The sequence below is a fragment of the Somniosus microcephalus genome, chromosome 27 (genome assembly GCF_052327205.1).
Source record: "Somniosus microcephalus isolate GS21.2 chromosome 27, FLI_Smic_1.0, whole genome shotgun sequence".
In the NCBI taxonomy this organism is placed as follows: Eukaryota; Metazoa; Chordata; class Chondrichthyes; order Squaliformes; family Somniosidae; genus Somniosus; species Somniosus microcephalus.
Genome location: NC_141013.1, coordinates 16,206,332 through 16,232,768, shown reverse-complemented (window position 1 = coordinate 16,232,768; position 26,437 = coordinate 16,206,332). Strand labels below are relative to the sequence as shown.

The 26,437-nt window shown below is 47.7% G+C and overlaps 1 protein-coding gene and 1 pseudogene across 2 annotated transcripts in view; one reads left to right on the top strand and one right to left on the bottom strand.

Moving 5' to 3' along the window:
* LOC147100008 (NT-3 growth factor receptor-like) overlaps positions 1–26,437 on the bottom strand; it is a 945,826-nt gene that overhangs the window by 303,110 nt on the left and 616,279 nt on the right. For both annotated transcript variants that reach the window (XM_085968572.1, XM_085968573.1), the window contains exon 11: positions 22,537–22,639. In XM_085968572.1, coding sequence (XP_085824698.1) covers positions 22,537–22,639 — 103 coding nt within the window. The remainder of the gene's footprint in view (positions 1–22,536; positions 22,640–26,437) is intronic.
* LOC147100010 (uncharacterized) lies at positions 11,951–15,484 on the top strand (annotated as a pseudogene).

The window sequence follows — 26,437 nt, the reverse complement described above, 5'->3', positions numbered from 1 at the left end:
CTACCTATCTGATATTCCTACTGGCAGGGGACAATGAAAAGCTTTGACAACATCCATTTTACCCAACCAAGAAACTGCCTCTTAAGGCATATTGATGGTCGGAGCTTGTATGTGTGTGAACCATGCTTGTGACAGAACTGTAGCTGCTCCAGAGAGCAGGCACTGAGAAACGGCAAGGTAAAAGTTTACTTCTGTGCATTGATGCCTGAAGATCCCTTTAGTCACACTTCAGCAAAGATACTATTGTAAGTGGCAGGTCTAATCCTTTGCTTTGCACGGTTCATTTCTTTCACAATTAAGGTTTTCATTCTCACCTCAGCAGAGAAAGGTTAAAATAAAAGAGCGCAAAGCCTCGGAGGCTCCAAGTTCCATTTTCACTTCTCTCACACGACCAGCGAATCTTTCTTCAGTTTGTTCAGGGAGCCTGGTGTGCCCGCAACTGCAGCATGTGGGAGTTTGTGGAGAGCATTGTGATCCCGGACAACCACGTTTGCAGTAAGTGCCTGCATCTTGAGGAACTTCAGCTCAGAGTTTTTGAGCTGGAGTCTGAGGGGCAGACATTGCGGGGCATCAGGGATGAGGAGAGCTACCTGGACACTTTGATCCAGGAGCCAGTCACACCCATTAGGTTAGGTAGTAGTACAGGTCTGGTTAGTGGTCAGAGACAGGAGGGTGTGACCGCAACTCAGGCAGGTAAGGGGAACCCAGGTGCAGTGCTGGAGGAGCCTCAGCCTTTGCCCTTGTCCAACAGGTATGAGGTTCTTGCTGCCTGTGTGGATGAGGGAAAAGCCTGCAAGACGAATGAACAAGCTGACCATGGTGCAGGAGGCCATTCAAGTGGGGGGAGTGAAAGGGAATGTCGTTGTGGTCGGGGACAGTATAGTCAGGGGGATAGATACTGTTCTCTGCAGCCGCGACCGAGAGCTCCGAAGGTTGTGTTGCCTGCCTGGTGCCAGGGTTAAAGACATCTCTTCACAGCTGGAGGAGAACTTGGAGTGGGAGGGGGAGGATCCAGTTGTCGTGGTCCATGTAGGAACCAACGACATAGGTAGAACTAGGAATGAGGTTCTGCTGAGGGAGTTTGAGGAGCTAGGATCCAAATTAAAAAGCAAAACCTCAAAGGTAATAATCTCTGGATTGTTACCTGAGCCATGTGCAAATTGGCATAGAGACAAACAGATTAGAGGTTTAAATGCGTGGCTCAAAGAGTGGTGTGGGAGGAAGGGGTTTCAGCTCATGGGGCACTGGCACCAGTACTGGGGAAAGAGGGAACTGTTCCATTGGGACAGGCTCCATTTAAACCGGGCTGAGTCCAGTGTCCTGGCGAACTGAATAACTAAGGCAGTAGACAGGGCTTTAAACTAATGAAGGGGGAATGGGAGGATTCAGGAAAGAGTAAATTTAAAATCAGCAAGAGAAACGTCAAGGCTCTAGAGCAGAGTAGAGTTTTGGGTAAATATAAGCAGAGTGGGTAACAAAGGTAACAAAGCATCAGTGACTAAGGTGACATCAGGGAAAAATATAAATAAGTCAAAGCTAAAGGCACTATATCTGAATGCGCGAAGCATTCGCAACAAAATAGATGAATTAATAGCGCAGATAGAAATGAACAGATGTGATCTAACAGCCATAATGGAGATGTGGTTGCAAAGTGGCCAAGGTTGGGAACTAAATATTCCAGGATACTTAACATTTAGAAGAGATAGGCAAAATGGAAAAGGAGGAGGGGTAGCCCAGATAATAAGAACATAAGAACATAAGAAATAGGAGCAGGAATAGGCCATTTGGCCCTTCTAGCCTGCTCTGCCATTCAATGAGATCATGGCTGATCTTCTGTCTCAACTCCATTCACCGGCCCTATCGCCATATCCCTTGATGCCCTTACTAGTCAGAAATCTATCGACTTCTGTTTTGAATATACCCAATGACTGAGCCTCCACAGCCCTCTGGGGTAGAGAATTCCAAAGATTCACCACCCTCTGTGTGAAGAAATTTCTTCTCATCTCAGTCCTGAATGGCCTACCCTTTATCTTGAGGCTGTGGCCCCTGGTTCTAGACTCCCCAGCTAAGGGAAACATTCTCCCAGCATCCATCCTATCAAGCCCTGTAATAATTTTGTATACTTCAATGAGATCCCCTCTCATTCTTCTGAATTCAAGAGAATACAGACCTAGTTTACTCAATCTCTTCTCATACGACAGTCCCGCCATCCCAGGAATCAATCTCGTGAACCTTCGTTGCACTCCCTCTATGGCAAGTATATCCTTCCTTAGGTAAGGAGACCAAAATTGTACACAGTACTCCAGGTGTGGTCTCACCAAGGCCCTATATAATTGGAGTAAGACTTAATTACTCCTGTACTCAAATCCTCTTGTAATGAAGGCCAGCATACCATTTGCCTTCCTAATGGCTTGCTGCACCTGCACATTCACTTTCAGTGACTCATGTACAAGGACACACAGGTCCCTTTGAGCATCTGCATTCCCTAATCTTTCATTTAGGAAATACTCTGCCTTTCTGTTTTTTCTACCAAAGTGGATAACTTCACATTTATCCACATTATATTCCATCTGCCATGTTCTCGCCCACTCACTGAGCCTGTCGAGATCCCCTTGAAGCCTCCTTGCATCCTCCTCACAACTTACATTCCCACCCAGCTGTTCCCATTCACTTTAAGGAAACCAATCTAGAAACAATCTTGAGAAAGACTTCGGAAACAAAACTGGGAGACTACAGAATAAAGTGAAAACTATTTTCCAAAAAGACCATTCCAAAGTCAAGTAATGAGCCTCTATCTAACAGCATAAAAAAAACCACCTTTAATATTCCAGTATCAGATAACTCCTCAATCTTCTGTACTCAATGGCATACAAGCCTATATTAAGTAGAGGGTAACATAGAAGGGTAATGTAGCAGAGATAACACAGAGCGAGTAAGGCAGAGGGGTATCACACAAACTGATGCTATTGCTGCATAAAAAGGTTTCATTCTCTTCACCTGTATATACAACTGCACGTGTCCTCCTACCATAACTCACGCACCTGCGCTTCCCCCCTCCCCCGTGACAGTGCGAGCATCTCCCCCATGTCTCCTCAGTGTACATTCTAACCCGTTTCATTCAGAAAGTGATATATATTCCGCATAAATGTGCTGAGTATCTGAGAGCCAGGACAAGGCAATGGCTGGAATCCAACAGCCCGTATCGCAATCCGAATGCACTGCTGGCGCAGGCAGTAAGGTCACAGCGCACCCCGTGAAGGGTTAACGTGGTTTAGTTTGTAATCCCCAGTGAGTGTCTGCTGATAGTCAGTGAAGGCTGGATCCTGACATTGTGTTGTAAAGTATGAAAACCCATTTGCTCGGGTGCAGTAGTAACTACGGAAAATGATATAACTAATTTCACTTTAATGAACTAGTTTGTGGGTTATGCTCATAAATTTTCCAAAAAGCAATCTAATTTCCCCCCCTCCCCCCCATTCCACAGGCTGCGAAATCCATTTAATCTTTTTTTAATTAACTCTGTTTACCGAAATGAAAATGTGAGATGAGACCTTCTGCTTGCTGCATATGTGGCAGAAAATAAAAAGAAAGAGGTGATGAATTGGTGGGACGGGGAACTGTCAATGAGTCCAGCATAAATCCGAGGCATCCTCAACAACTCAATTATATCTCGATTTTCAAATAGAGCTCCTGGCTACGTCTGAACCCCCATTAACACCAATTAGGTTAGATACGTAATAAAAAATGCTATTTTACAAGATGGACCTCTTAGTGAATGATGAGGCTGTGAACATATGCCGTTGTCCTTCGATGAAATGAGGTGGCTGATTGACAACGCTTGGCAGGTAAAGTGCTGAAAATGTCACTGTGGGGAGGACTGCAGGCCTGGATCAAAGGTTTAGTTTTAGAAGCCTGCAGGGACCAGGGATCCAGGCTGTCGTCAGAATGAATGGGTAATGCGATTCATGAACACCTCTTACAAATAGGAGGGAGCGGTAAGCAAATCAGATCGTTAGAAAATCGAATAATGAGAGAAAGGAGCAGCCAAGGGGCAAGTACTGGAAATCTGAAACACTAAATGGAAAATGCGAGAAACACACAGATCAGCCAGCATCGATGGAGAGAAAAGACATTTTGAGCAGGGCCTTCTTTCAGTGGAAAGCAGTTTAGATTATTTAGTTGTATACAATGCCAGTGAATGGGATGCTGGAATTATGTCCTTGAAATACACTTAAATCGAGAGTCTATCATTTTCAGTTTTGATGTCGGGTTTATTATGTGGACTTCAATGGAAAGAAAAATCAGATGTAAAATGGGCTGCTGATTCTCTATCGCCCGTTTTACACAAAACAACAACTTGCATTTCTAAAGCGCCTTTAATGTAATAAAACATCTTGCGGCACTTCACAGGAGCGTTATCAAACAAAATTTGACACCGAGCCACATAAGGAGATATTAGAGCAGATGGCCAAAAGCTTGGTCAAAGAGGTAGGTTTTAAGGAGCATCTTAAAGGAGGAGAGGGGTAGAGAGGCGGAGAGGTTTAAGAAGGGAATTCCAGAGCTTAGGGCCTCGGCAGCTGAAGGCACGGCCGCCAATGGTGGAGCGATTAACATTGGGGATGCGCAAGAGGCCAGAATTGGAGGAGTGCAGATATCTCCGAGGGCTGTAGGGCTGGAGGAGGTTATAGAGATAGGGAGGGGTGAGGCCCTGGAGTGATCTGAAAACAAGGATGAGAATTTTAAAATCAAGGCATTGCTTAACCGGGAGCCAATGTAGGTCAACGAACACAGGGGTGATGGGCGAACGGGACTTGGTGCGGGTTAGGATACACTATCGCACAAAGTCAAAATGATCCCCTATGGGTGCACGAGCCAGTCAGCTTGCTGTGCTACCGGTCCAGGGACAAACCATCAGCTGCATCATAGCCATCATCTGCTTGAGCGCCAGGCTGATCGCGCGGGATCGCGGCTGCCTTGATGGTCCAGGTAGGTAATTTTTCTATTGCAGAACCTCCAGCGATGGCCCTTCCCTTTAAGGGAGGGAAGGAGCCTTTGAACGCGGCGGCGCTGCACGGCCCAGTGTGAAGCACTGCTGGAGTCTTTGCCCAGCTCTCCGATGTTAGCGCCCTAAGAAGGAAGTGGAGAGCTTGATTTAGCGCTCCACCTCCCTCATGGGGCACGAAAACTCAATTTCGCTGTCTTTGATGCTAATTAACACCCCAAAATGGTTGATACCGAATTTTTCCCCCTGTGATGCTGAAATTCCACACAGCTTTAGATGGGTCTGCTATTCTACTGGTTGTCCTAGGTTAGCATCACGAGGGGTGGTTGGCTGTTCTCGGTGGGACAAAAAGCTCATGAAAATGAGGTGGCTCTCATCTCCTAGAAGCTTGTTCCTGGAGGGAACCTCTGCTGGCTGAGTCTCTGGAGCTTAAGCCTGGGTAGCCTGATGTACTGGCTGGCCTCCCACATTGCACCCTACGTAAACTTGAGGTCATCCAAAACTCAGCTGCCCGTGTCCTAACTCGCACCAAGTCCCGTTCACCCATCACACCTGTGCTCGCTGACCTACATTGGCTCCTGGTTAAGCAGCACCTCGATTTCAAAATTCTCATTCTTGTTTTCAAATCCCTCCATGGCCTCGCCCCTCCCTGTCTCTGTCATCACCTTCAGCCCCGCAACCACCCCCCCCAAGATATCTGCGCTCGTCTGATTCTGCCCTCTTGAGCATCCCTGATTATAATCGCTCAACCATTGGTGGCCGTGCCTTCTGTTGCCGAGACCCTAAGCTCTGGAATTCCCTGCCTAAACCTCTCTGCCTCTCTACCTCTCTTTCCTCCTTTAAGAGGCTCCTTTAAACCTACCTCTTTGACCAAGCTTTTGGTCAGCTGCCCTAATTTATCCTTATGTGGCTCAGTGTCAAATTTTTTGTCTCAAAATACTCCTGTGCAGTGCATTGGGATGTTTTACTACATTAAAGGCACTATATAAATACAAGTTGTTGTTGTTGCCTCTTACATGCCACTGGCTTTGAGAGGGAATGCCAGTGGCCTTGGCATGTGTTGGTATCCTGAGGAATGGCAGCGTCAGGCAGGTCTATTTTAGGAGTCATCATTTCAATGGGCTCTGGATCTGTGTTCCCACTGATCAGATGGATGGCCTAAAGGCAGCTGTGAGATCCTGAGAGATGGCAGCCTGCATGCTGGCCCCCAGGGTCTGGAGGCTGGTACGCAGGATACTGTCTAATCTGTTCCCTACTGCCTCCAGAGCAGCCGTCTGTGCTTCTGTGGCAAAGGAAGCACCAATTGAGCCCTGGCCACTTCTTGGGTGGGGGAGTTGCAGCATATTCTAGTGAAGAGGCTACCTGCTCCATTGATGTCTGCCATAGTCTGTTGCTGCACATCCTCAGAGACTGCCCTCGGAGTATGCATGTAGGTGTGAGGTTCGTCAAACATCTGTCATTTCAGGCAAGTACCTATATGTTCTGGGTCCAACAGCTCCAAAGCCATGGGCAGCTTTCTCCTTGTCCCCTGCCAGGAAGGTGGCACATCCTCACCCACGCCACACTTCTCCAGCTCCCTCATGCTCTGTAAATCACCCAATGTCACGGACACTACCTACTTCCCCCCAAGTGAAAGTATCTGAGCCAGAGCATGGAGTGAAAGAGCAAGCGATGCAGGGGTTGAGATCAAGGGGGTTGTGGCAGAAGAACACAGGGCAGGATATTGGGTTGGTCCAGCCTCTCAGTGGGGAGGCATGGCCTTGACAACCTCTACTTCCCTTAAATTCGCCTCAACACGTCAACGAGTTATCAGGGTAAATTATGTAAGTCCCCACTCGCCGGCTGCCAGCTCATATCACAGGCCCTCCCACAGCCAGCACCTATCAGAAAATAACACACAGCACCCGCCCACCGTCAGCGTTAGGTTTACCCCGTTTCAATGAACCATTTATCACCACCTTAGGGTCACACGGCCAACTTCATCCATCCAACACATAGATCTGATAAAGTAAGATCAAAGCTGATCCTAAATTGGCCTTTGCGCCAGTGCCCGCCCCATCCCCAACCCAACAGCAGTCTTCAGAACATGTCACCAGGACTACCCCACAGATGAACGTCGGGGGGGTATCGGCTTGACTGGGAATCGCTAACAAGCCGGTAATGAATTTATTCTAGTACGATAGCAAAATACTGCGGATGCTGGAAATCCGAAATAACAACAGAAAATGCTGGAAAAACTCAGCAGGTCAGGCAACATCCGTGGAGAGAAAATAGAGTCTATTTCTCTCTCCACGGATGTTGCCTGGCCTGCTGAGTTTTTCCAGCATTTTTCTGTTGTTAGTATGGATTTATTCTGTTCTTCTGGACCAGGAGCTGCATCGCAAAATAGCAGCTGTGGAACCAACTTGTAAAAGAAAAGAGGAAGTGCCGCCTTGCCTTCGGGCGAGTATGAGGGAGTGGTGGCCTCCCCAAGCGTCCAGCTGCTGGCCTCTGATGCGACTGAAATGATGTCAAGCAGCGGAGACACAGAGAGCAGTTGCGCCACAGGGTGTGTCGAGGCTTCTGAAGCCAGAGTGGATTGACGTTCCTTGCGCTACGCACAGCTCTGAAGTGTCCGTCCCAGCAACAGGTAACATTTAGAATGCACGCAAACCATTCTCGGGCGCATCACCCAACCAAAAAAAAATACACTTGGAACATTCGTGTTCTAATGTCAGACGTGTGCTGTAATAAACCTGCAATTTTCATCCTCACTCACCATTCATTTCCTTGCCTCCCGCTGTCAGCTGTGAAGCTTTGCTGTTGGTTTATAGCAATAATCATGTCCTACATTGTTTCACATCTTGTTAAACTATCAAAGATTGTCACACAGAACAATGCTTTAAAGCGGCATCCCTTTAGAACGCTGACAGCCAAGCTGAAACAGGCTACGAGGGACATTTTTTTTGTTATTATATATACCACATTATTTATGTGTGATGTGGGTACATAGTGACAGATTTATTCCCACCTGGAGTAAATTTAATGGAGGCCGCAGACAGGGTGAGCTCATGTCAACAGCCTCGACATTCGATAACGGGTCTGCTCATTTATAAAATGACAAGGGGTTAGATAGAAACTAAAAATCGGATGCACGCCCAGTGTGGTACTGAAGGGTACCGGCTAGGAAGGTTCCATGCCCGGTCTATGAGTTTGCTGATAGTAGTAAGAGGTGCTACAATTGGACTCAGTGCCTATGGGTTAGGAAAGCAAAAAATAAAATGAAAAATCAGCTCCCGATTGTTATCCAGTGAACTCCTTTTGGAAATGTCGGGTTCGGGCTCAGCAGCGCTGCCACCCATGGTTGAATATCCTTCTGGTGTTCGCTGTCTGGCCTCATACAGGAAGAACGGCCTCTTGGACGAGGTGCTGGGGGTTGCCAAGTACCTGTGGAACTCAGTCGGTGTCGTCAGGAGAAGAGGAAAGAAAACTGGGAGAATTTTAAAAATAAAGAATGCTTGTTGGTGCAGGACTGAAGTGACAGGGGTCCGAGTTCTCAAATCCGAGTTCTCAGAGACAAACACCAATGATCCATTTATCTCCTGTCATACCGAGACTTGTCTATCAGAAAAGAGCCTCCTGGGTTGGGTTGGGAAGCCTGAACCTTATGATGCCGCTTCACAAAAAACACCTTAATAGGCCACTTAATGTCTGCATATATTTTCCCATTCAACCTCCATCTGTCTACTTTCTGTCCAAACTATGTTTATTCATTTTTTTGAGAAAAGACAACTCAAAATTAGGTATGAGGAGGGTTTACAGAAAGTGCAAGTGAATGGATGCTGCAAGAGGAACAATAGGCAGTGTTCCATATTGACTAATAACGCATGTCATATGAAGCTCTATATTCATCACATCACTGTATTGTATAATTTCAGCACAAAAATTATCATTCAATATGTCTTCTGAAATGGCAGCTATTGCCCGCTACAGTGCCAAGGGGAAATCGCAATACCGCCACTGCCCGCTACAGTGCCAAGGGGAAATCACAGTACCGCCACTGCCCGCTACAGTGCCAAGGGGAAATCGCAACACCGCCACTGCCCGCTACAGGGCCAAGGGGAAATCGCAATACCGCCACTGCCCGCTACAGTGCCAAGGGGAAATCGCAGTACCGCCACTGCCCGCTACAGGGCCAAGGGGAAATCGCAATACCGCCACTGCCCGCTACAGTGCCAAGGGGAAATCGCAACACTGCCCGCTACAGTGCCAAGGGGAAATTGCAGTACCGCCACTGCCCGCTACAGTGCCAAGGGGAAATCGCAACACCGCCACTGCCCGCTACAGTGCCAAGGGGAAATCGCAATACCGCCACTGCCCGCTACAGTGCCAAGGGGAAATCGCAACACTGCCCGCTACAGTGCCAAGGGGAAATCGCAACACCACCACTGCCCGCTACAGTGCCAAGGGGAAATCGCAATACCGCCGCTGCCCGCTACAGTGCCAAGGGGAAATTGCAACACTGCCACTGCCCGCTACAGTGCCAAGGGGAAATCACAACACCGCCACTGCCCGCTACAGTGCCAAGGGGAAATTGCAACACCGCCGCTGCCCGCTACAGGGGGAATGATAGCATGGCCATTGCTCATTACTGTGCTGAGATGATGGCAGCTTGGACACTGCCCCCTACAACAATTGAAGGCAATGATTAAACACAGCCCAGATAGTCTATCCGCACTGTTTCTTTTACTATGTCCTTTTGCTGGCTGTCAAAAAGAACACCAGTTCCAGCCAGGGTCGGTGCCTTTTTCTGGGAGCAGGGATATTAGACCAGCCCGGAGATAGCCACTTAAATAATGGGCAACTAGTCACCAGAAATCATTCCTGTCCTGTCCCCTCGAAACAGACTTATACAACACAGCTAAAATTATTTTAAAAATGTATTTGTGTCAGTGCTAAATTGTTCCTGCACCATAAGACAAGGTGCAAAATAATTAAAAGCTGGCGCCCTAGCTCACAGCCGAGTCCATTATTAGTCGGAGCTTTAATGTGTAAAACAGTAAATCTACGTGACACTCATCTGAATTTCATAGACGTTCTTTTGAAAGTTCTGCCATTATTCTGACCATCTATTTATTGAGGGTGACACGTTTCACATTTGGTCTTCCTTTGATATAAATAAGTGGCTCATTCTGAATTAACAAGGTTGGTCTGAAACTGATGAGAAACTCACATCACTGATCGAGCATTGGCAAAGTGATCTAGCGTATGTGGGACACAGATAGACAATGGACTGACCAGCAGGGCGGGTACACATCACTGACTCACCACCAACAGTTCAAATATAAGGTCAAATTCAGCAAACCTGCACTTCCAGCATGGAACCTCACTACATAGAAGTTCAAATCAGTGATACAGCTAGAAAATTGTGTTCTTGTATCGTGAGGTTCTGTGCTAGGAATACAAGATTACTGAACAAACTCTACAGCATGGAAACAATTGCATTGGCTCACCTTTTATTACAATATTCAACGGTACTGTTGTACCAGTAACAATTTCTAGACTGCTCCTTTCATCTCTCACCTCCTCACTACCCATGTCCTTGAGGAAATGATGGCTATACCACAACAGCACCAAAAAACAAAATTGGTCCATTCCTGACACATGACTGTCTGACCCAAACAAAGAATCCTGATGGGCCACTCACAGCGTGAAGAATTCCAATGGACCAAACTACTTCCCATTCATTAAAGAATGATTGTGTGCTATGAGATTGAGATCCCCATACTGTCAAGCTTTGTTCTTAATTCACAGAGTGAGTACGCATCACTGACTCACCACCAGAGTGGGTACACATCACTGACTCACCACCAGAGTGGGTACACATCACTGACTCACCACCAGAGTGGGTACACATCACTGACTCACCACCACCAGAGTGGGTACACATCATTGACTCACCACCAGAGTGGGTACACATCACTAACTCACCACCAGAGTGGGTACACATCACTGACTCACCACCAGAGTGGGTACACATCACTGACTCACCACCAGAGTGGGTACACATCACTGACTCACCACCACCAGAGTGGGTACACATCATTGACTCACCACCACCAGAGTGGGTACACATCACCTACTCACCACCAGAGTGGGTACACATCACTGACTCACCACCACCAGAGTGGGTACACATCACTGACTCACCACCACCAGAGTGGGTACACATCACCTACTCACCACCAGAGTGGGTACACATCACTGACTCACCACCACCAGAGTGGGTACACATCACCTACTCACCACCAGAGTGGGTACACATCACTGACTCACCACCACCAGAGTGGGTACACATCACTGACTCACCACCACCAGAGTGGGTACACATCATTGACTCACCACCACCAGAGTGGGTACACATCACCTACTCACCACCAGAGTGGGTACACATCACTGACTCACCACCACCAGAGTGGGTACACATCACTGACTCACCACCAGAGTGGGTACACATCACTGACTCACCACCAGAGTGGGTACACATCACTGACTCACCACCAGAGTGGGTACACATCACTGACTCACCACCAGAGTGGGTACACATCACTGACTCACCACCACCAGAGTGGGTACACATCATTGACTCACCACCACCAGAGTGGGTACACATCACCTACTCACCACCAGAGTGGGTACACATCACTGACTCACCACCACCGGAGTGGGTACACATCACCTACTCACCACCAGAGTGGGTACATGTGGTAAACCACTAATCTGCCTGTACAGAACATGTCTGGGCATGCCTCAGCTGGCTCCGCCCCTGGCTCCACCCCTAAGCCCAGGTATAAAGGTGATTGACCTCCAGTCCCCCTGGCTTTAAGGATCGGTCTACCAGCAGAGGCATGCTCGTATTCTTTTGTTAATAAAAGCCTACTTGTTATAAGTTTAACTCTTAGTCTTCTGGAGTTATTGATGGCGCATCAATTTTATTAACAAAAGGTTTTGAAATGGAGCAAATCCTGAAACCGGAACGCCTGGAACTGGACCCTCAAACGGCGGATGCATCAAATAACTTCGAGCACTGGCTGAGCTGCTTCGAAGCATTCCTGCAGGCCTCCAGCACTACCGTCAGGACCGAAGCCGACAAACTGCTAGTACTGAACTCACGGATGAGCCACCAAGTATATTCGATTATCTGAGATGCTGTATCCTACACGGCTGCTATCACGATACTAAAAGAACAATATACTAAGCCAGTCAACAAGGTCTACACTAGACACCTCCTGGCTACCCGCAAACAGCGACCCGGGGAATCGGGTGACGAATACCTACGGGCACTGAGAGTCCTCGGCCGGGACTGCAAGTGCAAATCGGTGACGGCCGCGGAAAATACTGATGACCTAATCAGAGACGCCTACGTCGCCAGCATCAGGTCCAGCTACACTCGACAGAGACTGCTAGAGCAAAGTGGGCTCAACCTGCAGAAGGCTGTGGCCCTTGCTAACTCACTGGACGTGGCCCTCCGAAACATGGATGCCTACCCCCCCGACCATACGGCCCTCCCCGCCCTGTGGATGTCGTGGGGGCCGCCATCTTGGGACACGGTAAGGCCACAGGCCTGCGCCACGCCACCACCGCCATGGCCCACCTGCAGCCCAACTACAGCTGCGATGTCCAGAGGCTCAAAGTGCCATTTCTGTGGCCAGGCCAAGCACCCCAGACAACACTGCCCGGCGAAGGACGCGATCTGCTCCAAATGCGGAAAGAAGGGGCACTATGCCAAAGTGTGCAGGGCGAAACTGACCAACTCCAGCAGCGCCACGTGTGAGCCGTGCAGGCCGCCATCTTGGACACCACCAGCCGTGTGTGAGCCGTGCGGGCCGCCATCTTGGACATCACCAGCCGCGTGTGAGCGGTGCGGGCCGCCATCTTGGACGTCACTTTGGGACCAGGCCCCTGACTCCCCCACTGCCTCGCGCGAGTACAACAGCGACCCACCGACCTCAACGATGGCCTCCATCATCCTGGACCAATCCAGGCCTCATCAACTGGCCAGGTCCACGATGGACATCAAGGTAAACGGTCACGCAACAAACTGCCTATTTGACTGCGGGAGCACGGAGAGCTTTATCCACCCCGACACGGTGCGACGCTACTCCCTATCAGTCATGCCCATGCACCACCGGGTCTCTATGGCCTCCAAGTCCCATACGGCGGACGTCGGCGGCTACTGTGTAGCGACCCTGGCAGTAATGGGCACAGAGTACAAAGACTTTAAACTCCTTGTCCTGCCACAGCTCTGCGCTGCTGTGCTACTGGGACTGGATTTCCAGTGCCACCTAGAGAGTGTCACGATGGCGTACGGCGGGCCCCTGCCCCCACTTACAGTCTGCAGCCGGCAAAATTTAAAACAACCGCCACGCACAATATGCAGCCTATCCACCCTGAAAGTCAGCCCCCCCCCGTTGTTTGCTAATCTCGCCCACGACTGCAAGCCCATCGCAACAAAAAGCAGGCGGTACAGTGCCGGGGATAGAAGCTTCATTAAAATAGAAGTAGAGAGACTCCTGCGGGAGGGGATTATCGAGGGCAGCAGCAGCCCATGGCGAGCCCAAGTAGTGGTCGTGAAGACCGGCGAGAAACAGCGCCTGGTCATTGACTACAGTCAAACAATCAATAGGTATACCCAATTAGACGCATACCCCCTTCCCCGCATATCTGATATGGTCAATCAGATTGCACAGTACCGGGTATTCTCTACCATTGACCTGAAGTCGGCATACCACCAACTCCCTATCAGGCCTGAAGACCGCCAGTATACTGCCTTCGAGGCAAACGGCCGCCTCTGCCACTTCCTCAGAGTCCCCTTCGGCGTCACCAACGGGGTCTCAGTCTTCCAAAGGGAGATGGACCGGATGGTTGACCAGAACGCGCTGCAGGCCACTTTTCCCTACCTGGACAATGTCACCATCTGCGGCCATGACCAGCAGGGCCATGACGCCAATCTAGAAAAATTCCTCCGAACAGCCCAGCGTTAAATTTGACATACAACAAAGAAAAGTGTATGTTTCGCACCACCCGCCTCGCTATCCTTGGCTGTGTAGTGGAAAACGGAGTCATCGGCCCCGACCCCGGCCGAATGCGCCCCCTTCTGGAACTACCCCTGCCTCACTGCCTCAAAGCCCTGAAGAGATGTCTGGGGTTTTTCTCTTATTACGCCCAATGGGTGCCCAATTACGCGGACAAAGCCCGGCCCCTTATCAAGTCAACCTCCTTCCCCCTGGCGGCAGAGGCCTGTGCAGCCTTCACCCGCATAAAAGAGGACATTGCAAAGGCTACAATGCACGCCGTGGACGAGTCCATCCCTTTCCAAGTGGAGAGCGATGCGTCTGACTTCGCCCTGGCCGCAACCCTTAACCAGGCGGGGAGACACGTGGCCTTCTTTTCACGAACCCTCCAGGGCCCCGAAATTAGACACTCCTCAGTCAAAAAGGAGGCCCAGGCTATAGTGGAGGCTGTACGGCATTGGAGGCATTACCTGGCCGGTAAACGCTTCACCCTGCTCACTGACCAATGATCAGTAGCATTTATGTTCAATAACAAGCAGAGGGGCAAAATCAAAAACGACAAGATATTGCAGTGGAGGATCGAATTATCCACCTACAATTATGATATCTTATACCGGCCCGGGAAACTTAATGAGCCCCCGGACGCCCTATCCCGTGGAACATGTGCCAACGCACAGGTCGATAGGCTACGGGCCCTCCACAACGACCTCTGCCACCCGGGGTTCACCAGGTTTTTCCACTTCATTAAGGCCCGCAACCTGCCTTACTCCATCGAGGAGGTCAGGACCATGACCAGGAACTGCCAAGTCTGTGCCGAATGCAAACCGCACTTTTATAGGCCAGACAGGGCGCACCTGATAAAAGCCACCCGCCCCTTCGAGCGCCTAAGCGTAGATTTTAAAGGGCCCCTCCCCTCCTCTGACCGCAACACGTACTTCCTCAACATCATTGACGGGTACTCCCATTTCCCGTTCGCTATCCCCTGCCCGGACATGACCAGCGCCACAGTCATCAAATGTCTCAATGACCTCTTCGCCATATTCGGTTTTCCCAGCTACATCCATAGTGACAGGGGCTCGTCGTTCACGAGCGACGAGCTGCGCCAGTACCTGCTCGAAAAAGGGATAGCCATGAGCAGGACCACCAGCTACAACCCTCGGGGTAACGGACAAGTAGAAAGGGAGAACGCGACAGTGTGGAAAACCGCCATGCTAGCCTTAAAGTCCAGAGGCCTCCCAAACTCCCGCTGGCAAGAAGTCCTCCCCGATGCGCTTCACTCCATACGGTCACTACTCTGTACCGCCACGAACGCCACCCCTCACGAGAAAATGTTCATCTTCCCTAGGAAATCCACCTTGGGGACATCGCTACCGCCATGGCTGACGTCTCCAGGGCCCGTCTTGCTCAGGAAGCACGCGAGGAGCCATAAAACAGACCCCCTGGTCGAAAGGGTCCACCTCCTCCACGCCAACCCACAATATGCATACGTTGCGTAGCCTGACGGGCGGGAGGACACGGTCTCCATACGAGACCTCGCACCCTCAGGTGCCACCGAAAACACCATTACCCACTACCCATTACCATTACCCACTACCATTACCCACGACACACCCCTAGAAGGGAATCCACATCTAACCCAAGTAGACGGCACGTCAGGGCCCTGTGACCCACCCTTATACACCCACCGACGCCGCACCCACGAAGACGACACGCCGGTGCTCCGGCCCACGCGGGAAACAGCCGCGGGAAAAGAACCGCCGCAGCCGGCACCACGACGATCACTACGGCAGACAAGACCCCCGGAGAGACTTGCCTATACGAACTTCTGAGACACTTCACCCCGCCGGACTCATTTTAAACAAGGGGTGAATGTGGTAAACCACTAATCTGCCTGTACAGAACATGTCTGGGCATGCCTCAGCTGGCTCCGCCCCTGGCTCCACCCCTAAGCCCAGGTATAAAGGTGATTGACCTCCAGTCCCCCTGGCTTTAAGGATCGGTCTACCAGCAGAGGCATGCTCGTATTCTTTTGTTAATAAAAGCCGACTTGTTATAAGTTTAACTCTTAGTCTTCTGGAGTTATTGATGGCGCATCAGTACACATCACTGACTCACCACCACCAGAGTGGGTACACATCACTGACTCACCACCACCAGAGTGGGTACACATCACTGACTCACCACCACCAGAGTGGGTACACATCACTGACTCACCACCACCAGAGTGGGTACACATCACTGACTCACCACCAGAGTGGGTACACATCACTGACTCACCACCAGAGTGGGTACACATCACTGACTCACCACCACCAGAGTGGGTACACATCACTGACTCACCACCAGAGTGGGTACACATCACTGACTCACCACCAGAGTGGGTACACATCACTGACTCACCACCAGAGTGGGTACACATCACTGACTCACCACCAGAGTGGGTACACATCACTGACTCACCACCACCAGAGTGGGTACACATCACTGACTCACCACCAGAGTGGGTACACATCACTGACTCACCACCACCAGAGTGGGTACACATCACTGACTCACCACCAGAGTGGGTACACATCACTGACTCACCACCAGAGTGGGTACACATCACTGACTCACCACCAGAGTGGGTACACATCACTGACTCACCACCACCAGAGTGGGTACACATCACTGACTCACCACCAGAGTGGGTACACATCACTGACTCACCACCAGAGTGGGTACACATCACTGACTCACCAACAGAGTGAGTACACATCACTGACTCACCACCAGAGTGGGTACACATCACTAACTCACCACCAGAGTGGGTACACATTACTGACTCACCACCAGAGTGGGTACACATCACTGACTCACCAACAGAGTGAGTACACATCACTGACTCACCACCAGAGTGGGTACACATCACTAACTCACCACCAGAGTGGGTACACATCACTGACTCACCACCAGAGTGGGTACACATTACTGACTCACTACCAGAGTGGGTACACATCACTGACTCACCAACAGAGTGAGTACACATCACTGACTCACCACCAGAGTGGGTACACATTACTGACTCACCACCAGAGTGGGTACACATCACTGACTCACCAACAGAGTGAGTACACATCACTGACTCACCACCAGAGTGAGTACACATCACTAACTCACCACCAGAGTGGGTACACATCACTGACTCACCACCAGAGTGGGTACACATTACTGACTCACCACCAGAGTGGGTACACATCACTGACTCACCATCAGAGTGGGTATACATCACGGACTCACCATCAGAGTGGGTATACATCACGGACTCACCACCGGAGGTTGGACTATTCTCCTTACTGCACCATCAATTTTGTTTAAATACTGAAAGTGGGCTGGTCAAGTCATTTTCCAAGCAACTAATTCATTTTAATTCTAAGGTTCAGGTATTTTCTAATACTTAGGATGACTCCTAGGAACACTCCTATCTGTGGTTCACAAAAGGATCACTTACAGCCTGTCCCATGTCCACCTCCAGTATTTAGCCCTGGCTGATGTCTTTCCACAGGCAACATTTCCAGGATCCCAATTGCCATTGAGTTCTATGGAACATTTGACCATTTCCATCTACCCCTCCAGTCCTGCTCCTAACCTGATATTTATATCCATTGCTCTAACGGGAAAAAAAAAATTCTTTTCTTTGATCTTGCTGGAGGTTTGTCTTCTTGTACCTATGCCCCCCGAGTTCTATGTTTTGAACCGAAGATAAATAGACTACGTCATTTCCTGTCTGTCGGTTTTCATTCTTTAAACAGAAGAAGATACATCTTCAGCCAGTCTCATGCAGAGGGCAGGCTGAATTTTAAGACATTGCACTGCTACAGCGCCATCATACCTCTACGATAAGTCACATTTATGTTTGAAGATTATCATCGAGGAGGCAGAAGAGCAACAAACCATCATATTACAGAGAATACAAGATGCACTTTGATTCAATGATGGCAATTAAATCTAAATACCAGTATTCAAACATAGTCAATTAGCTTGGCCCATTATATCAACCACTCGAGCCATCCTTATATTATACACAGTCAAGTGTGAGCACAGCTTAAATGTCAAATGCAACATTAGGAGCTGCATGAGGATTTAAATTCAGTATTATAGCAGTATGTCACCATGGTTCAGTGACTCCAAAAGGACGGAGGCAGGTACTGTTGCAGACATCAGTTCATCCTTCTGATTGTAGTGTTCATTTATGAAGCCTCGTCTTCGGGGACAATCAATCATTCCTCCAGGAGTGACTGTTAACTGTCCCCATTTGCTTTTCTGTGAGTAGGAGAGTGAGCAACAATAACTCTCGATGCAGGATGTGGAGACTCAGTTCTGTTGATCTTGGGCCAATCTACAGCGACATGTGAGAAGTGTTCCTATTTTCCTTATACTCCATCAGAAGTTTGATGATTCTGGACCAGAGCTTTCTGCCCCTTCCTTCACCCCTGCACCTGTGCTTGATTTGTATAGCAACAGCAACAACTTACATTCAAATAGCACCTTCAATGTGGATAAACTTCCCAAGGTGCTTCACAGAGGCATAAGGAAAACAAAAGCCAAGCCAAAGAAGGAGGAGTGGTCCAACATTTTGGTTAAAGAGATAGGTTTCAAGGAGCATCGTAAAGAAGTAACATAGAAACATAGAAGATAGGAGCAGGAGTAGGCCATTCGGCCCCTCGAGCCTGCTCCACCATTCAATGAGATCATGGCTGATCATCCAAACTCAGTACCCTGTCCCTGCCTTCTCCCCATATCCCTTGACCCCTTTAGCCTTAAGAAATATATCCAACTCCTTCTTGAATATATTTAATGAATTGGCCTCAACTGCCTTCTGTGGTAGAGAATTCCACAGGTTCACCACTCTCTGGGTGAAGAAATTCCTCCTCATTTCTGTCCTAAATGGCTTACCCCTTATCCTTAGACTGTGGCCCCTGGTTCTGGACTCCCCCACCATCGGAAACATCCTTCCTGCATCTAGTCTGTCTAGTCCTGTTAGAATTTTATAAGTTGCAATGAGATCCCCTCTCATTCTTCTAAACTCCAGCGAGTATAAGCCCAATCGACCCAATCTCTCCTCATATGTCATTCCTGCCATCCCAGGTATCAGCCTGGTGAATCTTCGCTGCACTCCCTCCATGGCAAGAACATCCTTTCTCAGATAAGGCGACCAAAACTGCACACAATACTCAAGGTGTGGTCTCACCAAGGCCCTGTACAACTGCAGCAAGACATCCTTGTTCCTGTACTCGAATCCTCTCGCTACAAAGGCCAACATACGATTTGCCTTCTTAACCGTCTGCTGCACCTACATGCTTACCTTCAGCGACTGGTGCACAAGGACACCCAGGTCTCGTTGCACTTCCCCTTCTCCCAATCTATTGCCATTCAGATAATAATCTGCCTTCCTGTTTTTGCCACCAAAGTGGATAACCTCGCATTTATCCACGTTATATTGCATCTGCCATACATCTGCCCAAATCATACTGGAGTTTTTTGGCATCCTCCTCACAGCACACACGCCCACCCAGCTTTGTGTCGTCTACAAACTTGGAGATATTACATCTAGTTCCCTCGTCTAGATCATTAATATACATTGTGAATAGCTGGGGTCCTAGCACCGATCCCTGCGGTACCCCACTAGTCACTGCCTGCCACTCGGAAAAAGAGCCGTTTATTCCAACTCTTTGCTTCCTGTCTGCCAGCCAGTTCTCTATCCAAGACAGTACCTTGCCCCCATTCCCATGTGCTTTAACTAGTTTGGAGTTGGAGGTGAAAAGCTGGAAGGGTATAGGAAAGCGATTCCAGAGCATGGGATCCAGGCTTATGAAGGCGTGGCTACCAATGGAGGGGTGAAGCGAAGGGGCAATATGCAAGAGGCCGGAGTACGATAAACAGAGAGGTTATGGGGGTGGGGGGTGGTGTTGCATGGCTGGAGGAAGTTACAGAAATAGGGAAGGTATGAGGCCATTGAGAGATTGAAACACAAAGATAGGAATTTTAAATTTGAGGCATTAGGGAACTGGGAGCCAACAAACGATTCAATCAGTTAGGAATGAACCTTGCAGACACACTTTAAGACTTGTTTTTAACAATGTACAGGACAAAGAGGGACCACTGAAATCTATTTGGCTAGTCTCAAAATTCAAAAAATACCACCTCATATTTTTTATATCACTCAATGTACAATGAACAATGCACTTTGGTCAAAACACAGCAGTGACAATGGAGTCTGAGGTAGAAGCTGTCATCAACTCCAATTCTGCACAAAGTACACATAATGATGTGCATAAAAATAGACAGTAAATTGTAGTGCTATGTAATTGCCTTTGTTAGAAAACTTTCAGATTTTGAGTGAGTTAAGTACAGAGATGGAACCTGGCTATTGCGTCTTTCCGTTTATACAAAAATTGACCTCATTAAAAGGTCATGAGGCCCTTTATTAATTTTTCTTTCAAAATTCCTAGCTAAGGTGGTTTTAGATAATAGGTTGGTCACAATCTTGCTAAATAACCAGTTGATCTCCCGTGATGGTGCTCAAGGCAGTGGAGCTACAGCAGGAGGAGGCAGGGGAGTTCGCACTGTCCGAGTGACCTGGTTTGTGGCAGCACGGTGAAAGGAAGCAATTCAATTCAATTTTATTTGCCATATGTAAGCAGTACAAGTACAATTACAATGGAATGCTTACTCCCCGTGGGGACACATCAGCTATTCTTACAGCGCCATGTTCAGAAAGTCAATTCAATGGCATCCAGTGGCAGTGGGAGCACGATGTCCCTCAGCCGCTCCGTCCTCCTCGTCATCGCGGCCTCCTCCTCACTGTTGCCGGCTCCAAGTGGTGGCCTGCTTTCCCGCTCACGATCCGACCTCTGGCCACCATGCCCGGCTCCCCTCCTCCCAGTCGGACTGTGAGCTTCACACCAAGGAGCTGCCGGCCGACGTGCTGCAGCGGGTCGTCGTGGCTGCTGCTGCTGCTCGTTGCGCTGCGCTGCCTCCGCCCGACTCGCCGAACACATCATCGGGATGTGAATGCTCTGGTCGCCGCGGCCTCCTCCTCACCGTCGCCGGCTCCACGGTCCGACGGCCCGGGGCCTGCTTCTCCCGCTCACGGTCCGGCCTCTGGCCGCCATGCCCGGCTCCCCTCCTCCCAGTCGGAATGCCTTCCTGCCGAGGAGCTGCCGGCCGACGTGCTGCCGGCTAATGAGTGGAGCATGGAGGTGGGGAGTGGAGTAGGTGGCAGGGAAGAATGGTGGGAGCAGGGTATGGAGGCAGGGAGAGTGGCAGGAGCAGAGAATGGAGCAGCGGGAAGTGGGCTCATTCTTAAAATTAGTGCATGGGGCGGAAGCAGTCGAAGCAGTGCTGGAGCATTGGAAAGAACGAGGGAGGGGAGCAAAACTGAAGCATTCGCAGCAATTAGAGGCTAAGGCCGAGCCTGAGAGTGAACAGATCTTAGTAGGGTGGGTAAAATTCCCAAAGCGCAAGACGAATTGAAGGGGAAACCGGGAAATACAATGGCAGCTGAAAACGGACAGAAATATTTTTCCAACAATCTGATTGGTCGATAATGTCATATGGTTAGCATGGACTGATGTTGGGATTTCATTGGTGTATGATGTCAGGTTGCTAACATTGACCAATCAGCAAGATTAGAAGCTCACTACAATATTACAGATGGAAGATTTACCAGGAATCAGTCATGCTGTGTTCATACCGGTATGTGACATGGTTTAAACAGTTCAAATATAAGGGCAAGTTCAGCAAACCTGCACTTCCAGCATGGAACCTCGCTACATGGACGTTCAAATCTGTGATAGAGAGCTAGAAAATTGTGTTCTTGTATCGTGAGGTTCTGTGCTAGGAATACAAGATTACTGAACAAACGCTACAGCGTGGAAACAATTGCATTGGCTCACCTTCCATCACAATATTCAACGGTACTGTTGCGCCAGTAACAATTTCTAGGCTGCTCCTTTAATCTCTCACGTCCTTGAGGGACTGATGGATGTACCGTAACAGCACCAAAAAACAAAACTGGTCCATTCCTGACACATGACTGTCTGACCCAAACAAAGAATCCTGATGGGCCACTCCCAGCGTGAAGAATTTCAACGGACCAAACTACTTCCCAATCATTAAAGAAAGTTATGAGATTGCGATCTGCATACTGTCAAGCTTTGTTCTTAATTCACAGAAACCATGATTCAAGCAAAACCGGAATAGAAGTCTCTATTGTTTCACCAATTCTAGCTATTCAGAACTTTATCTGTTGATCATATTTTAGCCAAAAAATTGCTGTTTCCAGTCAAAGAAATCATCCATTAAATCCCGACAGTTCATTCATCCTCTGATGAGCAGTGATACCTTCAACATATTCCCCCCCCCACCAAATAACCCAGCACAGCAGCATTGCAACATGCCTGGAGTGGGCAGGGCAGGCACTTCAGTATCATTACTCACCCTTCATTCCAAATTTGGAACGCCGTCCATATTTGTTAATCATTATGAATAAGATGAGCAGGAGGACACAGGCAAATGCTGCGAGTCCAACAGCGATGGAGACCTGTGGGGGGGCAAAGCAGAGCATCAGAAATTGTGTCTCTGGAATTCAAAATACTCTGACTTCACCATCACCAGGCACTCGTTAATGAGCAGCAATCTGGTTTCTCTTCTTTTCCCTTGAAGTATCAACCATCAAATATTCATGAAGCAAAATCCAATTTAAGGGACATTTTTAATTAACCAACTAACAACCTCACTCACATAATATGTGCACCTTCAGACTCAGTTTGGACCCCTACCACGTGGTGAATGTACACGCTCTGTACCCCAACATGGGTTCAGTTTTCTGACCCTGATTTGGGCACGTTCCCATTCTAAGAAGGGATCCCTTGCCTGGGGGAGGTCCAGGTCAATTGGGGCAAAGCTCAGTTTCACAGTGCACTGTCCAAATTGCACTCAGGTGGAAGATCAGCGTGTACATCATTTAAAAGTTTTTTACCTAAGGTTAGTTTAATTCGTTACAATCTTTATTATTTTATCGACCAGAGCAGTTAGGTGGAAGGATATCCACTGTAAATATCAGTAAATAACTATCAGGAAAGACTGAACAGGATGGGGCTCTTTTGTCTAGAAAAGAGAAGGCTGAGGGGTGACCTAATAGAGATCTTTATAATTATGAACAGCTTTGATAGGGTAGAAGTAGAAAGGATGATTCCACTTGTGGGGGAGTCCAAAACTAGGGGCCATAAATATAAAATAGTCACTCATAAATCCAATAAGGGATTCAGGAGGAACTTCATTACCCAGAGAGTGGTTAGAATGTGAAACTTGCTACCACAGGGAGTGGTTGAGGTGAATGGCATAGATGCATTTTTGGGGAAACTGGATAAGTACACGAGGGAGAAAGGAATAGAAGGATATGCTGATAGAATTAGATGAAGTAGGGTGTGAGGAGGTTTGTATGGAGAATAAACACCAGCAGAGACCAGCTGGGTCGAAAAGTCTGCTTCTGAGCTGTAAAGTCTAAGTAATTCTTTATAAATATATAACCATATATGATTTACTAATTCAGTTGTTCAACTTTTGTAATATAAACTCGTTGACATTTTAAACTTAAAACTAGGTCACGTGATGTTTTATTGCATTCGAAGATTGGAGTCATAGGATAAGTCTAGTAGCTAAATGTATTTTCCAGACTAAGCTAGTGTTTCAATTCTGGGGCACGTTATTGATCGTTTGTCTAGGTCTCAAAGTAAGGATAGACGCTCTTGAAGATGTGAGAAGTTGGGACTCACCGATGAGAGTGATTTAAGATACGAGACCTGAAATAATCTAGAATACGAAAGTTAGAAAAGACCCAAAACATAACACCATGCAAAGTCCTCATGCAAAATATAGGCCTTGTGCACCCTTCACACTCTCAAATGAGCATATATACCCCTTGTGTGAGCATAAAGACTGTTTATATCCCCCACATGGATATACATTTCGAGTGTATACCTCTCTGGGGTTATATACCTTGTACATAGAGGAAGAGGATAGCATGCCGGACATCCCATGGAAACTAATATTAAATCTGGGATGGGGACTCACCAAAATTAACGTAAGCAAAACAACAGTAATGAAGAAAATAATGGCACTAAAAAATGACAAATCCCCTGGACAAGATGGTTTCTATCCCAGGGTTTTACAGGAAGTAGGTGAGAACATTGCAGATGCTCTAGCTATAATCTTCCAAACTTCTCTCGATTTGGGAACTGTTCCTTTAGATTGGAAAATTGTGCATGTCACTCTGCTATTAAGAAAGGTGAGAGAGGGAAACCAGGGAATTATAGACCAGTTAGCCTAACATCTGTAATTGGGACAATAGCAAAATACTGCGGATGTTGTTATCTGTAGTTGGGAAATTACTAGAGTCTATAGTTAAGGATAGAGTCGTGCAGACCATGTATATTCCCCACAGGGTCCACAAACTGTGTATATTCCCTATGTGGGGGGTACAGATTGTTGAGTATATTTTCTTTGACTGTCCCTCCTTTCTACACATTACACAGCACAGGAGTCATAACAATTTCCTTCTCCACCGAGTACCAGCACTGCCTCAGTAAATGTTCTGAAGACAGTCTCCAGTAACAATTCGTCACGGTGATCATGTACATTTTCTTTCTTTCACACTGCTTATGCTCATGAAAATGTTAATCCTTGGACTGCCGGCTGCTCCAAGGAATTTTTGTGTTCCCTGAGTCAGCCAGATTTGTTAAGGATTTCAGTTCAGCCACATGACGCTGAACAATCCATTAATATTACAGTTAAAATATTACAGCAAAACATTTTGAACTGCACAGCTCATGAAAACCTGTGAGCAGGATGTATATGATACGACTAACAATACCTGTGGGTTATTAAGGAGATACATTCTTAAAGTGTTTTTCCTCACTCTTTCATCTCCCATTTTTCTCCATCTCAACGATCATTGCTTTTCCTCCTATTCTATTGATGCATGTTAAACATGGGCCTGGATTTGGCGGTGGTAATGACGGCAAAACTGTCAGCGTTCGCCGTCGTTACCCCTCTGAAACTGACCGTAACTTCAGGATTTAGCAGAAGCGCAGATAAACGCAGAAATCCTGAAGTTGCAGTCAGTCATCCCCTGCTCTGCCACAGGCTGCGCTGTGGAACTCCCCATAGCCAGCAATCAGTGAAATCAGTTGAACTGATGAATACTTCCCCTTTTTCGCTCAAATAAAATGTTAAGCCTCATTAAAATAGGTGTAACTGGGGTTTTAACAGTGTATTGACTGCTAAACAACCATTCTGGTCCTGAAAAACGAATTTCATATTTGTGGAATGTCAAATTTCTCTATTATGATAAAAATTACTAGATTTTTAAAATAATAAAACAATTATATTTTTTAAAGTTTGTTTATGATAGTTCAGCTTCTACCTTAACCCCATGTGTATGGCTCAATCTTTATTTTGCTCTCTGTAAAAATTTTAAAAAGTGAATGATAATCAGTGCTTTTTATTTCCTGGTTTGCTGTCTCTGAGAATTCTTCAATGTGATTGGCGGCTTAGACAGCTTGATGACATCACTGCTGCTGTGCCCTTTTGACAGTGCTACAATAAAATTAAGGTCGAGAAAGCTAAAGTTTTCACCACAGACTTCAAATTCTGGGCCATAGAGTATAAAAATCAAATTCTACTTCTGACCGAGAGCAAACCATAAAATACAGCAATGGCAGACTGCAAACATGCTCACTGTGCTGATGTTGATCTGTGTGTAGAACACACAGGTACACATTCAATACAGATACATGATTACTAGTGCACACATCCAATAGTGTGAACAGGTCTATATCCAATAGTACATACATAGAAACATAGAAGATAGGAGCAGGAGTAGGCCATTCGGCCCCTCGAGCCCGCTCCGCCATTTAATGAGATCATGGCTGATCATCCAAATTCAGTACCCTGTCCCTGCCTTCTCCCCATATCCCTTGATCCCTTTAGCCTTAAGAAATATATCAAACTCCTTCTTGAATATATTTAATGAATTGGCCTCTACTGCCTTCTGTGGTAGAGAATTCCACAGGTTCACCACTCTTTGGGTGAAGAAATTCCTCCTCATCTCTGTCCTAAATGGCTTACCCCTTATCCTTAGACTGTGACCCCTGGTTCTGGACATGTACATATTGAATAATACACAGATATATTGACTAGTACACACAGATACTTAATAATATACACATTGAATAGTGCACACAGATGTACATTCAATAGCGCACATGTTCAATAGTACACACAAAGACCACAAAACTGACAGCTTAAGCCAACTTGTCAGTCTTGGTACTTCAGCGTT